Source organism: Telmatherina bonti (genome assembly GCF_933228915.1).
Source record: "Telmatherina bonti genome assembly, chromosome: 16".
In the NCBI taxonomy this organism is placed as follows: Eukaryota; Metazoa; Chordata; class Actinopteri; order Atheriniformes; family Telmatherinidae; genus Telmatherina; species Telmatherina bonti.
The window spans coordinates 34,763,026-34,778,657 of record NC_136614.1 but is presented as its reverse complement, the minus strand read 5'-3'; the positions used below and the strand labels follow the sequence as shown (position 1 = coordinate 34,778,657).

The 15,632-nt window shown below is 43.7% G+C and overlaps 1 protein-coding gene across 1 annotated transcript in view; it reads right to left on the bottom strand.

Moving 5' to 3' along the window:
- The window catches only part of lama4 (laminin, alpha 4), a 50,355-nt gene that overhangs the window by 6,883 nt on the left and 27,840 nt on the right, over window positions 1–15,632 (bottom strand). Inside the window, exons 16-35 of the mRNA XM_079255000.1 lie at window positions 13,039–13,180; window positions 12,865–12,958; window positions 12,677–12,793; window positions 10,972–11,157; window positions 10,714–10,853; window positions 9,755–9,919; window positions 9,245–9,390; window positions 8,430–8,592; window positions 7,206–7,339; window positions 6,963–7,134; window positions 6,601–6,732; window positions 6,379–6,521; window positions 4,753–4,882; window positions 4,542–4,679; window positions 4,319–4,452; window positions 2,868–3,038; window positions 2,659–2,797; window positions 2,384–2,577; window positions 2,122–2,311; window positions 1,878–2,033 (exon numbers count right to left, since the gene is read on the bottom strand). Of these exons, the coding sequence (XP_079111126.1) occupies window positions 1,878–2,033; window positions 2,122–2,311; window positions 2,384–2,577; window positions 2,659–2,797; window positions 2,868–3,038; window positions 4,319–4,452; window positions 4,542–4,679; window positions 4,753–4,882; window positions 6,379–6,521; window positions 6,601–6,732; window positions 6,963–7,134; window positions 7,206–7,339; window positions 8,430–8,592; window positions 9,245–9,390; window positions 9,755–9,919; window positions 10,714–10,853; window positions 10,972–11,157; window positions 12,677–12,793; window positions 12,865–12,958; window positions 13,039–13,180 (2,986 nt within the window). The remainder of the gene's footprint in view (window positions 1–1,877; window positions 2,034–2,121; window positions 2,312–2,383; window positions 2,578–2,658; window positions 2,798–2,867; window positions 3,039–4,318; window positions 4,453–4,541; window positions 4,680–4,752; window positions 4,883–6,378; window positions 6,522–6,600; window positions 6,733–6,962; window positions 7,135–7,205; window positions 7,340–8,429; window positions 8,593–9,244; window positions 9,391–9,754; window positions 9,920–10,713; window positions 10,854–10,971; window positions 11,158–12,676; window positions 12,794–12,864; window positions 12,959–13,038; window positions 13,181–15,632) is intronic.

Below are 15,632 nucleotides of genomic sequence, written 5' to 3'. Positions count from 1 at the left end.
CTAGCAGGCGTTATTGTTAGTAAATCTTCTGGATAGCGGATGTTATGGCTAGTGAACATTATAGGTAGCGGAAGTTATGGCTAGCAGGTGTTATTGTTAGTAAATCTTCTGGATAGCGGATGTTATGGCTAGTGAACATTATAGGTAGCGGAAGTTATGGCTAGCAGGCGTTATTGTTAGTAAATCTTCTGGATAGCGGATGTTATGGCTAGTGAACATTATGGGTTGCGGAGGTTTTGGCTAGCGGATGTTGTGGCGAGTGGATATTAGGGCTAACAGATGTTATGAATAGAGGACATTATGGCTAACGGATGTTATGGCTAGTGCATCTTATTGTTCGCGGATGTTATGGACACTGAATGTTATGGCTAGCTGACATTACGGATAGTAAATGTTATGGCTAGTGGATGTTAGGCCTAACAGATGCTATGACTAACTGACGTTATGGTTAGTGACAGATTTAGGGAGAAACCAGAGCTTGAAGACCCTTTTCTATCATTAAAGTCTCCTGTTTGAAAGAACTTTGGTTTCCCAGTGAAGTATGTAAAAGGCCAAAGAAAGAAAAGATTAAATCAGTCTGCTGGTCTTGTAATGAGCTGTGTTTGAGATTTGTTCCCCATATTGTCCCTCATCTCCTTCATGTGTGGATGGAAGCTCTTGCTGAAAACGTGCTGTGGATGAATATAGCTCAAACCACAAAATCATTCCAGAAAGTATAAAGACCCCTTTTTCCTTACAGCATTTAAATTTAATAACCAGTGATGTGATGAATAAAATGTGTAAAATGGTTAAAAGCTAAAGTTAATCTGTTGAAACACTGTTTTGTTAACCGAATATATTGTAGTCTTGCAACTAATCATATGCTACCTAATCTTTTACAGCATACATGCAGTTAAGGAAGAAAGTTAAGGAAAATTTTGAACGGTGCATTCAATTAATATGTCTAAGTGGATTATATTCATTTTTCTCTCTTCCTTATAATATGTATGTGCAGAGAATCTGATACAGTTTTATTTTTACATTAAAACAGAAGGGAAATATCTCGCTTCATGACATTTTTTAAATTTAGGAATATCTAAAAAGGAATCTCTAAGAATTATCTACAAGCAGTGTTCGTTTTTGTTCGTCTTTATACAAAAGTTAAGCAATTTTATGTTGTGCATTTCACTTATTGAATTGCAGAAGAACTGAACTGTGACATTAAAACAAACATACATACTAAAACATGGTTTGGTGTACAATTGCAACAATAATAATTACAATAACCCAGCTGCTATCCCAGTTACATTAGCACTATTTTCCTCCTTTTGTTCCCCATTTAAAAGACTGATTTTGCAGGAAAAAACAGATGAGCTATATATAGTTTAAAGTTCTCTTATAATGTTCCCTAAATCAAAGTAGCCTACTGGCCCCTTTCGTTACTTGTGTTTGTAGCTTTTATTAATTACGGGGTTAAAAACAACACTGGCAGAACATGAGAGCCGTGTGGTCATGAGGTCCTGTCAATGCTGCACCTCAGATGCATCACACACAGTCAGCAGATGGCGCTCTTCGGATGGTGTGCTTTGAAGCAGTGAGGTAATTTCATGACAGACATATCAAAGTGGTTCAGTGCTTCACAAGGCTTCTGTTTCACAATCCCATCCTGCATCTGAACTGGAGTACTGCTGTGAATTGCAGTCTCTGTACCCCAGAACCCCTCTGTACCCCTACATGTGGGCTGAAACCCAACCCTAGCCTGCGTTATGGCAGAAAAGCTCCTGTAAGGTGTCTTGGATCAGTTTTCCTCTTTCTGTTCAGAGAAAACAGCAAACAGCTGGAAGTGACAGCTGCTGTTTGCTGATGTTTTCCTGCTCAAGTCAAACCGGGACTCCTACCTGGATGTTCCTGTGGCCTTTCCCAGGAGGAACTCCTCCAATGAAGAGGGGTCGGCTTATGGGCCAAGGTGCGTCGCTTCCCTCGGCTCTATCTTCCAGAGATGTGAGACCATCAATAATTAACTTCCCAAAGCTCCCATCACGGATAAGAACAACCTTGAGTAGACGAGTAGAGGAAGTTTTAATCAAACAGAGCTGAACATCTCCACGTACCAAACAAAGTGCCACATTTTCCTGAACTTACGTCATGCCATGCACCGTCGTTGTACCTCTTCTCACTCCTGATTTTGACCTTTTGGTCAGCTACATTGAAGGTGTACACTAGTTTCCCGTGGGCCAGAAATAGAGCCATGAAGTTGTGGTCTTGGGTGTCAGATATGTAAAAGATGAGGCCGAAGGAGGACTTGGTCTTCAGGGAGACAGAGAAGTGGCACCTGAATGGTGGAAGATGCTTTTAGTCATGCATGCAGCACTTGTTCAGAGTGACGTTCCAGGACCTGGGTTACCTGTCGGAAAGAGAGTCAGGGACGTCTGTGTAGTGCTGCCGGCTGTTGGGAGCCCCCCCATAGTGAAAGGCTTGGTGGTCTGCTCTGGGAGTTGAAGAGAGGAAGCAGGGCTGAATGTTCGGCTCTGATGGCTCCTGCCCGTCACTCCTCAGCTCCAGCTGGTCTGGAAGGAGGCCAGACTTGTCGCTGGTAACCTTAGACGGCATTTCCAGACAATCATATAAGTTAAAACTAGCTGCAAACCAAAAACAAAAAGGTTATTGTCTTCATCGTACCTTCTGACTCTGGCTCTGTTTGTCTCTGTGGCCGGACAGCAGCGCAGCAGGGGGGCGCTGAACTGGACAGTCCTGAAGGGAAGTCTGGACCCTCTCTGTGTATCTCTGGAAGTCCTCAGGCTCGATGTTCCGGTCTTGTCTGCAGAAAATGAGACTCAGCATCCTTACCTCGCAGAGAGAGCTCTGCTGATTGGTCAGCAGGGATTTACCTGTTAATGTAGGCGTAGCTGATGCAGCCGGTGAAGTTCTGAAAGCTGCTGCTGGGAGACCCTCCATAGTAGAAGGTCTTCACTGTAGACTCTGAGACTGATGTGGACCTTGAGGTTGATGATGGACGCTTCTTCTCCTGCTTGTCTTTGTCGTCCACCACCAGCGAATACCTGATAAGAACACAAAGTTTTAAACTTTGTGCTCACTCTCAGTAACTCTGTCCTACAGCAGGACAGTATGTTGCTTAGATACTTGTTCTAAAACTTCTACACAAATATCCAAACGGTCAATCACACTGCAGCATGTTGACATGGTGAAGACGACTTGGCGAAGTTCAAGCTGAGCATCAGAATGAGGAAGAAAAGAGATTTAAGAGACTTTGAATGTGGCACGATTGTTGGTTTCTGGGATTTTCACACACAATCATCTCCAGGGTTTACAGAGAAGGAGAATATCCAGAGATCTGGACCAGAACCAGCAGAAGACACCGGGTGTCCCTCCTGTCAGTAAGAACAGGAAACTGAGGCTACAATTCACTCAAATGAACCAGAACTGGACAATATAAGATGGTCTGATGAGTCTCCATTTCAGCTCCTAATTCACATGGTAGGATCAGAATCTGCTGGAAACATCAAAACATGGATCCATCCTGCCGTCAGGATCAATGCTTCAGCCTGCTACTGGTGGAATGGTGAGGTGGGGGGAGTTTTCTAACAACGTGGAATGGTGGAATGGTCTAACCCCCTTTAACCCCTCATGATTCTACCGCACCAAGAATTACAGCAGTTCTAAAAGAGCAGAGGAGGTCCAACCAGGAACTGGTACGGTGGACCTGGTAAAGTGGATGGTGGGGTCTCCTCTTCAAGTAGGAACAGGGCTGGATTAAAAGTGCACAGGCCCCTGGGCCCACAATGTTCCAGGGCCCCCCTTCCCCACCGCAACATAGTAAAAATTGTGAATGATACGCTGTGAAACAACATTTCTAACCCTCTCAGCCAGCACTACACCAGACACGGTGATGGAACTATCTGGCTTTTATAAAGATTTTGTTTCATGTCCAAACTGCTGGTGTACGTCCAACATGGGCCCCACATGGGCCCCCAATGGGTGTGGGCCTCTGGACCCGGGCCCATCATGCCCATTGGATAATCCGGCCTTGAACAGGAACACTTTTCCAAAACAGCAACTTTATGTGTTTTAGATAAAAATAACATCAGTGAAACCAGAAATAAAAGTCCGGAAAGCCTGATGAAGACGGACGACGGCACAAAGATAATTAACTTTACAAACATTTATGTTCTGAGTATCATTCACGCAGCCGACCTAAAAGAAAGCTCAGAAACAATCCCGTTTTCTGTGTGTGTCCAGCCTGCGATGGACCCAGACCAGACTGGCTCCATCAGGACAGATCAGCGATCCAATCCACCTCCACAGACCGCAGCAGACTTACTTCTGACGGTTGGCTGAAGCCACTAGGAAGTGCGTCCTGCCGTCGTTGTACTGCTTCCTGTGTGACTTGACCTTGGTGCCTCTGTTGTTGAACACCACCGCTCCGTTCTCCAGCGAGATGCTGAGCTCGTCCGACTGAATGGGAACAGAACATGTTTCTGCCTGTTTGCATCTGAAAACCTGCACCTGGAACGTGTGTGTGTTTCTGCAGTGTGTGTGTTTACCCCTTCGCTGAGGTAGAACAGGAGTCCAGTGGACTGCACCGTCCTGAAGTTCAGTCCTCCCTCGAACAGGTCAAATGGGGAGATCTTTGCTGTGGATGCCATGTAGCTCTCTCCAGAGAAATATGCTTTATGGGACATCTGTGAAAGCACGAGAGTTTTAGTCTGTTGAGCTGACATCACTGTGAGTGTGTGTGAGTGGGTGGGCTCTTACGAAGGACTCCTCGGGGCAGCCGCTGCTGATGCCGATGGTGCCCGGCTCTTCCAGCAGGTTGAAGTAATTTTTCTGGAACTGGAAACCTTTCACGCAGCCCTTCAGGCCGACCACAGACGACAGCTCCGGCCTGTGGGATCACACCTCGTCAAAGTCTATCCTTCATACACAGTTTCCTCTGGAGGAGGTGAAACCATCAACTGGTGCGTCTCACATTTCAGCAGGTCAGTTGATCAGAAACACGGCTGAAATCTACAATGTAAATGATGCATTTGGAGACCTGACTCAACTAATGGCCGCTAGGCCAGGGCTCGAGGCCAGAGGTGTCAAACTCCAGTCCGGTAACCGGCAGGTTTTTGTTGTTTCCTTCTACCAACACAGCTGATTCAAATCAAATGGATCCAGCAGCTTCTTCTCAACCTATTTATGAATTTTGGTCAGGTGTGTTGGAGCATGGAGACAACTAAAACCTGAGGAATACCAGCCCCCGAGGACTACAGTTTGACACCTGTGATCTAGGCCAACATTCCACATGCTGTATGTGCTCTAAGGGTGCATTCCCATTAAGATAGTCCGCTACACTTGGTCCGACTGGGGACTCAGTTGTAGGGAGGTGAATCCATGCGGACTGAGATCGTGTTCATTCTGCACTTTGGTCAAACGAGCCAAACCATTACAATAATATATCCCACTTCCCACCAAAGGAGGCACTGTACTAGTATTTAGCAAAAGAGACGACAAGAGCTACATGAAGAAGAAATCTCCAGGGTGTACAATGCCTCTTGCCCAAAGACTGCTGGGATAGGCCCCAGCTTCCCCGCAACCCTTCATCGGACTAAGCGGTTTGGATAATGAATGAATGAAAGCGCTACATCTCAAAAAAGCTTCTTTTTCCTATTGGCAAATCTAAACAGGAAGTCGGCCATTTTCAAAAAGGTGCTGTTTTTTGGGTCATTGTGGTCATTTTCTTTGCAAGGCCTTTTGACGAACTCATCCTATGGTTTTTATCCAACTGACACCAAAAATGGTCATGGCATACTCAGGAGGCATGAGTGATTAAAAGTTGTGCTAAATGTTTACAGAATCCAAGGCGGGCAGAAGGGGCGGGGCCTCAAAGGTTGATGTCTCCCCATGAGAAACAAAATGATAAAACTCTCACATAAAACAACATATCTGAATCAAATTTACTAGATACGATGCTAGTCCCATCCTGAACATGTGTGCTTCCTAATCATTAGAGTTCAAATTAGCCCCGCCCCCTGGAGAAAGGAAGTGACCTGGTTTAAAGCCCAAATGACCTGATATGCAGTCTGGCTGCAGGTGAGGGCGAGAGAAGTATGGGGGGGAGGTCGCCAAGGGAGGGGGGGCAGAGTGGCGCTGTAGGTGCGAGGGCCATCATCGCTGCTTGCAGCTTTATTTCTGTTTCTTCTTGTCCAAAACCAGCAGAGAAAAATCTTTCTCTGGTCTTTTTGTTGGTGTGAATGTTGAAGGTTTAATCTGGCAACGACTGAGCTAATCTGGCAACATCTCTCTCTCCTCTTTCCTCCTTTCACTGGTTCATGTAAACCTGTAGGACGTTTTTCTGAGTCTTTAAGTTGGTTCTGACCGTAGATATATTAAACTCACCTGGATTTGAGGATGCTGGAAGGAGCTCCTCCGATGTAGATGTCCGAGAAGGGCAAGGTTGCTTTGGGATTCTCTATAGATTTAATATGGCTCTTATCCACCAGCAGGATGACCTTCTTTGACTGATGATAGATCACCGAAACCTGCAAAAAGGTAGGAGCAGTCATGGCATCTCTGTCACGTGCTTCAGCCAAGAAGATGACTAAACTGTGCTTGGCCTACCTCGTGATATCTGGCGTCGTTTATTTTAAGCTTCGGTAAGTTACTGTCCAAAAGTTTTGGCCCGTTGCTGAAGCCGAAGTCATACATGAGGCGCAGGAAGCCGTTCTTCATCTCTAAGAGGAAAAATTTATCCTAAAAATGAAACAAAAGACAAGGGTCAGCGAACCCACCACTCAGCAGGGGCTTGACAGGAAGACAACCTGCCACCTGAGACGCCTCCATCAACATCTGGGATCCACATCTGCACTGACAAGGTTGTCTCTTCACTGTTAGGCCACGCCCCCATTCCTGTGACGGAGCTTTGTGCTCATCAGGATCATCAGTTGGAGGTAAAACCACGACGGTGTGAGCATCAGACCTACCCCGTTGACCATGAGGAAGAGGACGCCGTTGTTGGCAACTGTTCGCACGGCGATGTCAAACCTGGTGACGACTCCAAACTTCCCTCTCCTCTCGATGTTGTTGACGAGTGCGTAGCCCGTTCCATCAAACAGGTAGCTGGCAATGCGGTTCTGGGAGAACGCCAGCTTGTACCTGAAGTGGGAGGAGGAGCATGGTGAGGAGCAGCAGGACGTGGCTCACCTGTAACGGGTGGAAACGCATACCTGGAGCACGGCGGCCATGCAGCCATGTTTATTCTGTGGGTCTCTTTGAAGTTGTACAGACTGATGACGTCGTTGTTCAGCGAAGCCAACTCGATGCAGCCCACGAAGGGCGCCAGGCTCAGAAGCGGCGGCAGCTGGGTTGGAAACAAGAACAGAATCACCAAATGACGCCTGAAAGCTTCCATTTACGGCCTGGTGAGGTTATTACGGACAAAAACACCCAAAGCTTTGATTAAAAGATAATCAGATCAAAAGTGTTAAATCAGCTTCAGTTCTTATCAAAACTGCCAAATACATCGACATTTGACTCATTTTCACCCTTAAAATGCAAGTTTGATGACACAAAGCTGCTGTTTTTTATCATAAATATGTGTTAAATAGACGACAAATTAGAAACAAAATTGATTTTGAGAAATTGTTAGTTTATCTCTTTTTTTCATGTCTAATGAATCGTGTGAGATTACAGGTCATTAGCAGCTGCTATAAAAATATGGCAGATGAATATTTTTTCCAGTCAGTCAGCTTCAGTTCTGATAAAAATGACCAGATAATTCAAATGAAAACACCAGGTTAATCCATTATTTTGTTGAATGACATTTTGTCATCAAATCAGCATTCAAAGGGTTAAAAACATTTACATGTTTGGTATCTTTGGTCAGGAATGAAGTTGACTGAAAGATATGAACATAACAACAGCAATAAAAGTCCTGTGATTACCTCAAGTAATCTGAGACTATTTAAAGCCGATGATCCGTCTTTTTTGTAACAGTTAAAATTTCAGACCTAGTTTTCCAGGTTTTTCAGAAACACTAGAAAAAAATATTTTCTGTAACAAGATTCTGTCTCAATTAGACTGCAATGCAATTCTTTACTGCCACCAGTATGGCTATTTTTCCGCAAAAACCATTCCACTTTTATGGTTTTACTTCTTCTGGTTGACCGCTCTGAAAATAATGGATTTACTTGTAGCCTCTTCTTAGTGTGACATGATTGATTAAACATATTTGTCCCTATCAAATAAATAATGAATAATTAAATATTGGCATTTATTGGTTTAAAATGACCTAAATAACTGCACAGCTGGTTGTTTTAATGAGGACTGAAGCTGGTAGAAGATTTGAGGAAAGAAAAGTGTAAAAAAAAAAGTTCATTTGTCTTTTTTTAATTGCCCATAATGGTAGAAGCTTAAAGCGACCCATGAGGGTTGAAGAACCTTCTCGTCACCTTGACATCTGGTGGAACGCCACCAACGAAGAAGACGATGTCCTTGGGGTCGATGTCGAACAGCGAGTCCGTTCCCGGAGCTTCGCCTTTCTGGATGAACTTCTTCTCGTCTGTGGACCTCTGGCTGGGAATGGTCAGGAAGAGTTTTCCATGCCGGCCCAGCCTGAAAGGGAGAAACCAGACGTTAAACACCTGCAGCGTTACGCTGGAGGAGGCGGTTTGAACCAATAACCCCCGGCTGCAGCCTGGAGAACGGGGGGCTGGATATTGGGCAGGGTTGGATGTCAAATGGGCGGTGTAGGAGTCATATTATAAGACATGAATGTCTGCGAATATGCTGATGTGTGCAGGCTTGATTGGCACTTGGGTGGAGGGTGTGTCACTTTGGGTGTGAATGCACACGTTAGAAATAGTTGCACTCACCTGAGCGCATCGTTTGGCTGTAAGGATGCAGAAGTGGGGTGAGCTCAGGAGTAAACTTTTTGTTGACCACAATTAGATGCTTTTGCTCTGCGTATTGTTTGTTCATTGTAATTTATTTAAAGTAGCGATGAAAATAAACAAACGCAATAAGGAGAACATACATCTTAGTGCGCGTCATCAATATCTCCCGTGTTTAGCCTGCAGCGGCTGAAGTAGATAATGGCGTTGGACAGTTAGCCGCAACAGGCGGGGTTAGGGTTACAGTTAGTGTTAGGGTTAATCCAATCAAAATGTTGAGGGGCAGGGTTGGACGTCCAATATCCAGCCCTGCCTCATTCTCCAGGCTGCAACCAAGACCTTCTGGTTTGAACGGGATAAAAGCTCCGTCTGACCGCTCCAGTTTGATGTAGTTAAAGACGGCAGGCCACTGGCTGACAGGCTTCGAGCTCAGCGGGATCTCGACATCTTCCCCTCCGAGGTTGTACACGAACACCAGTTTGTCGTTTTTGATGGCCAGACCCATGTAGTCCTTCTTTCCCTGAAGGCAGAGACAGTTATTTTCCCATTGCGGCTTCCTAACAAAGCCACCATGACAGCGTCATGTGATTCCACGATGATAAATAGAGGTGTGAGACACAGAAGAGACCACCAACAGGGTTCACGCTGTTGCAGTGAGGCGCTGTGGACAGACGCCACTGCAGGGATTAGTTCCAGTGAAATCACCGAAGAGAACAGAGGAGAAACGGCTGCAGCCTTTCTGTAAACTAAACACGTGGACCGTTGTCTCCCACGTCTCCTGGAAACCGTTGGAGCAGGGAAACTATGTGGCGTCTAAGCTGCGCACCCCCACTTCCAGGATCACAACTAACTATCTGTAATATGATGAAGGATGAATCCCTCACGTTTCTGTCTCCCAGATATAAGACGAATCTGTCCTCGATGGGATCCATGTCCGGGTCCACCCTCATGAAGAGGCTGATGGACGTCACCGTCTTCAGCTCCTCCAGGTTACTGTGAGGGTGGACCTCCACCGAGGACTGGCCGTTAAATCTCATCGACACCTGGACCTGAAGCAGGAAGGAAGGGAGGGAGGATGGATAGAGGGAATGAAGGAAGAAAGGAAGGAAGGAAGGAAGGAAGGAAGGAAGGAAAGAAAGAAAGAAAGAACGAAAGAAGACAATGGGGATTAGAGGTTCACTGAATAGAAAATTCAGTTTTATGGTGAAGATTTTCTCACAAACAAACAACAGATTGATTCACCTCCCGACGATCTCACAGAGAAACCACTCCAGCATCATTCAGCAGCAACACAACTTTTTAAATAAATGTCTCATTGATTATTCAACTCATGATTTAATTAAACCTCTTTATGCTGAAAACATAAATAAAGTAAAAGATAAACAAAAAAACAATAAAAAAGGACTGAAATCAAGTGAATTATGATCAAATATGAAAGAAATAATCACATAAAAATGATAAATAAATGTTATAGAATATACACAAATTATATTAAACAAAGGAAAATAAATAAAATAAATGAAATAAAAAATAATTCAATTAAATCAAACCTAACTGAATAAAATTTTCCATTTCTTGTTAGATTAGAGAGAAAATAAATTTTTCACAACCGCAAATATAACTAACTCCCAATAAAACCAGTGAACAAGTTTTGTTCCTTTGCAAAAAACTAGTAATAAGTTAAAAGTAAACTGTGTGAGATAATCTGAGGTGATCGATGCTGATTGGCTGCAGCTGCTGATCCTGTTTCCAGTCTTTGTGTTGTGATGCCTGTAGCCAGTAACTAATACGATCATTTTTTCCCCATCATACGTGAAACAAGACTCTCCAGTGGACAGCTTACCTTCTTGGCTACGCTCCTGGCTTGAGCAATGAGCTCTCTGATCCTCATGATGTTGGTGGTCACGTTGTTGACGGGCTTCTTGTCCTCCACCGTCTTCAGCTTGTCCAGCAGCTCAGGAACAAGCACATTAAGGTTCTCCACTGCAGATCCAGGAGAAAGAAGGAACAAAACATGTTAAAGTCATGTTTATAAATGAGAACTCTGTTTTCCTGCTGCGTGCCTCAGACATATGCACGCGTGAAAAGCTTCATGCTGTACCTGCTTCCCCTGCAGAGGCAACAGCCTGCTCGTACGCAGCTGCAGAGTACTCGTTGTTCCTCATATTGCTGGCCCATGTCTCCACCTTACTGCTGATGGGGGTGATGGTCTGAAGAACTTCTGCTGAGCGATTCAGAGTGCCTTCGGCCACTTGCAGTGTAAAATCCAGGCGCTGGGGGGTCCTGTCTGTAAGTTATCGCAGTTTGTTGAGAACGACATGGCCTGCTGTCATTAAAACACCTGGACTGTTCTGCTCGCTGAAGATTTTTCTAATAAATAGAATTATTTTAGAGACGTCTCAGATTTTGCGTGAACTTTAAGGTAAACTTCCTCTTTTGGGAGACCTAAGTGCGTGTAAATAGTCAGCTTACAGTTTATCCTATTCAGTGTTGAGTCAGGGTTCGGAACTGGTGATTGGTGTAAAACTGAAAATGTTAAAGTTTAAAGTGACACAACTTTAAGCTACATTGTGCTGTACTACATCCAGCAGCAGCTAGCTTTAGAATAAACTCCCTTCACTACACCCAGCAGCAGCCAGCTGGAGTTAGCTTTGGAATAAACTCCCTGTACTACTTCCAGCAGCTACCAGCTTTGGCATAAACGCCTTTCACTTTACCCAGCTGCAGTTAGCTTCGGGATACACTACCTCTACTACTTCCAGCAGCTGCTAACGTTGGCATAAACTACTTTCACTTTACCCAGCAGCAACTAACTGCTGATAACTTCCAGATAAACTCCCCTCACTACTTCCAGCAGCAGCTAGCTTTGGGATAAATTCCCTTCACTGCACCCTGCAGCAGCTAGCTGCAGGTAGGTTCACAGTAAACTCCCTTCATTTTATCCAACAGCAGCTACATGCAGTTAGCTTTAGAATAAACTCCCTCCATTACTTCCAGCAGCTGCTAACTTTGGCATAAATGCCTTTCACTTTGCCCAGCAACAGCTAACTGCAGATAGCTTCGGGATAACCTCCCTTCACTTCTCCCAGCAGCGGTGAAGCAGACACAAGACTCAGCTGGAGCTAGAAGAGCTGTGGTTTTTATTGCTAAAGCTTGTAGCGAAACATTCCAAGCTACACAGGCAGCTTCTCACAGTTAATGCTTCATTTAATTTGCACTTGGAAGTCTCTGGAAGTTTCTGAGTTCCCAGTTGGAAATACAACATGAACACCTTCTGAAGTAAAAAATCTGACTGGGAAAATGAGAGAAGACCCCAACTTTGCTAGTAAATATGGCTGCCCAACAAAACAAGGTTGACTGAAACCAAAAGTAAACATACATTTATGTCTAAATGTACCTGTTTAATTGTAGATAAATTAAACGTAATGTTCTGTAACTTCTGCACTTCAAAGTGAACAAAATGCGTGCATGTTCAAAAAAACAAGAGAAAACCGTTAGATATAGTGTCTGCTAACATTAGGAACTGTTGCTAACATGTTTGCCTCTGACGTCTAAAGCAAAACAAAGAGGATTCTGGCAGTGTCCATGTTGGTTTTTCAAGTTTTCTGACTTTGTCATTATGGTTATGACGTCATTTCCAATTCAGACCTCCGAGTCGAAGCACAATGTCCTCTGCATCAAAAATCCTCTCGCTAGCTTGACCATTGTTAAAGGGGCCATGCCATTCTTTTAACACAATACTGCCAGCTGGTCCAAATTAGCCCACTGGCCGCCAGTTTCTGACGACTGATCTAGAATGTCCTTACCTGTCTGAATTTCCTTGATGTCCTGCATAATATCTTGAAGTTTTTTCGTGTTTTTATCCATGGTTTCTTGTGTTTCCTCGATGTATTTTAGTTTGTCAGCCACTTCAGTTTCTGCCTCTGTGACACAAGATGCATTAAAGAGCCACACTGGATACCAGTACATGACATGGTTTTCTGATGATCCTTACCAGTTTGTTCTGAATGCAGAGAAACAGACTCCTTAAAAACATTGTCGCTCTGTGTTACCAAGTATCCGAGCTGCATATTGATCCCAGCGATGGCCTAAGAGACATGCAGGAAACCAGATGTGAACATCAGAATTACAGAGGATGAGAGATGAAGATCTGCGTGATCTCACGTACATCTTCAGCTCTTTGAGATAAGTTGAAGGTGGTGAGTGAGGTGATGTTGGCGTCACGGATATATTTCATGATGTTGTTGTAAACATTGGCGGCGCTGATGGCTCTCTGGACAAAGCCGTTGGCATCGCCTTCTTTCAGGTCGCTGGAGGTTGATGGATAAAAACAAACTCAGACGTTCTCGCTGCTCATGGAAATCACCTTGAATTAAAGTTGCTCTCATTATCAGCTCAATTTGGTATAAATGTGATATTTTAGCTATGTTCATCTCAGTTTGGTTAATTATTCCTGAATAGTTACAGTGAATCAGCTGCTACCTGGTTGAGGAAACAAAGAAAAAACATTTTTTTCATTTAGCAGAGAAACACATGAAAGTAAAGTGAAGATAATCAATTCATTGTGCTTAACTATTGGTTCCAAAAAGACACCAAAATTGAATTATTGTGGTATAGTTAAACCATGGAAGCTTCTGGTTTTTCTTTTGCTACTCTCACTTCTTCCTGCTGCTATCTACCTGCTGTCCTCACTAAAGCACCTCCACCTCACCTGCATCCCAAACGTCTTCTTGGCTTTATTCCAGCCATAGAGGATCATTATTTTTCTGCTTTTCTCATCATTTGTTTATCTTTGGCTGCTCCTGATTGGACGTTACCGTCAGTTTAAGCTCTCTGATTGGTGGAAAGTCTGACAGGAAGTGTCTTCATCATCATTTCCAGGTGAAAATAGCGGTCTTTTACCAACAAAGTCGTGACAGTGATTTTCCTTTTTGGGATAAAAATGGGACAAATAAAGGTATTATCATGGACTATTGTGAATTTTAAACCTTCTGGGTGGGATATAAATACTTGGAAAACTTAAGCAGATCACCTGACAGGTAAGATATCCATCACAATTTACCCTACAGAGTTACACACTGTTGTTCCCGAGACATTGTTAAATAGGTTATTGCGCTCAGGCGATCTGATGGAGTTTTAAAGAGCATGTTGCAGGTTAGAACCCCCCCTTAGACCTAAAAAACATTTTAGGTTTACTCGTAAGGTTTACCTTCATGACAACTGTGAGGAGGAGTGTTTTTTTTTATTAATTAATTTTTTTTTTTATAACTCATCTGTTAATAACTAATTTCACTGGAAATTCAGGATAATTGCATGTCCTGTTGATTGGGAGGTTCCCAATGTTCCGCTGCAAGGAGGAATTTAGAACAATCGCAGTTTTTAGCCAGTTGACTCAGCTTTAGCTCATTTACCTCAGTTAGCTGGTTACCTGTTAGCTCTGGATTAGCTCAGTTAGCTCTTAGCTACAGACAGCTCCACCTCTTCGTCCATATTTGTATTTTCCGCGAGAGACGACACAACCGACGCATAGACTGTATTTAAAAAGATTGGCGGAGCCTCCGTGACGTCACCCGTAGGTTTCTGAAGAGCTGAATTGAAGCTCGGTGGGCGGTTCCTACCATCGCCATCTTGGCAGGGGCATGCATGTCGTCTCGCCCCGAAAATACAAATATGGGCAAGGAGGTGGAGCTGAGAGGGGACTGTGAGCGTCATGGTGGTTGATTGACATCGAGCACTCCGAGCTTTCTGTAGCTAAGAGCTAACCGAGCTAACCCGGCGATAACAGTAGCTAACCAGCTAACGGAGGTAAGCGGGCTAAAGCTACGTCACGCTGTTAACCCGCTAAAATCCACCATTGTTCCACGTTGTTCTTACTTGAAGTGGGAGATTGGGTACCTGTCAATCAAAAGGACACGCCCCTAAATATGCCAAACTTCGAGATTAAATCACTTTCAAACAAAAAAATCTCGAAGAAAAAAAATAAATTTCCCCACAGTTGTCATGAAGGTAAACATGACTTATTAAACTGAAAATGGATTTTTGAACCAGGCTGTAACCATGTTTATTTCTGCTGTAAACATGTTTATTCCTGCTGTAAACATGTTTATTTCTGCTGTAAGCATGTTTATTCCTGCTGTAAACATGTTTATTTCTGCTGTAAACATGTTTATTTCTGCTGTAAACATGTTTATTTCAGCTGTAAACTTGTTTATTCCTGCTGTAATGTTTATTCCTGCTGTAAACATGTTTATTCCTGCTGTAAACATGTTTATTTCTGCTGTAAACATGTTTATTTCTGCTGTAAACTTGTTTATTCCTGCTGTAATGTTTATTTCTGCTGTAAACATGTTTATTTCTGCTGTAAACTTGTTTATTTCTGCTGTAAACTTGTTTATTTCTGATGTGAAGTTGGTCTTTTTAACATGGGAGTCTATGGGGACTCTGCTCTGTTTTGCAGCCTCTAGTGGATGAAGGGGGAACTGCAGTTTTATGCACTTCAGTATAGGCTTCACTTTTAACTGCGGGAGGCTCCGTCCATCTTTCATATATGCTCTATGGTCTGACACTGCCAAAATGGCGATGGCGGGAACCTTCCAACGAGCTTCAGTTCAGCTCTTCAGTAACTTATGGGTGACGTCATGGAGACTCTGCCCATCTTTAATATACAGTCTATGGGAGGGACTCATTAAAGACAGAAGGGCAGAATTACTGCACATGTGACAAAGTGGTTTCCTGTAATGTTCTTTCTGCTCCTGATTATTG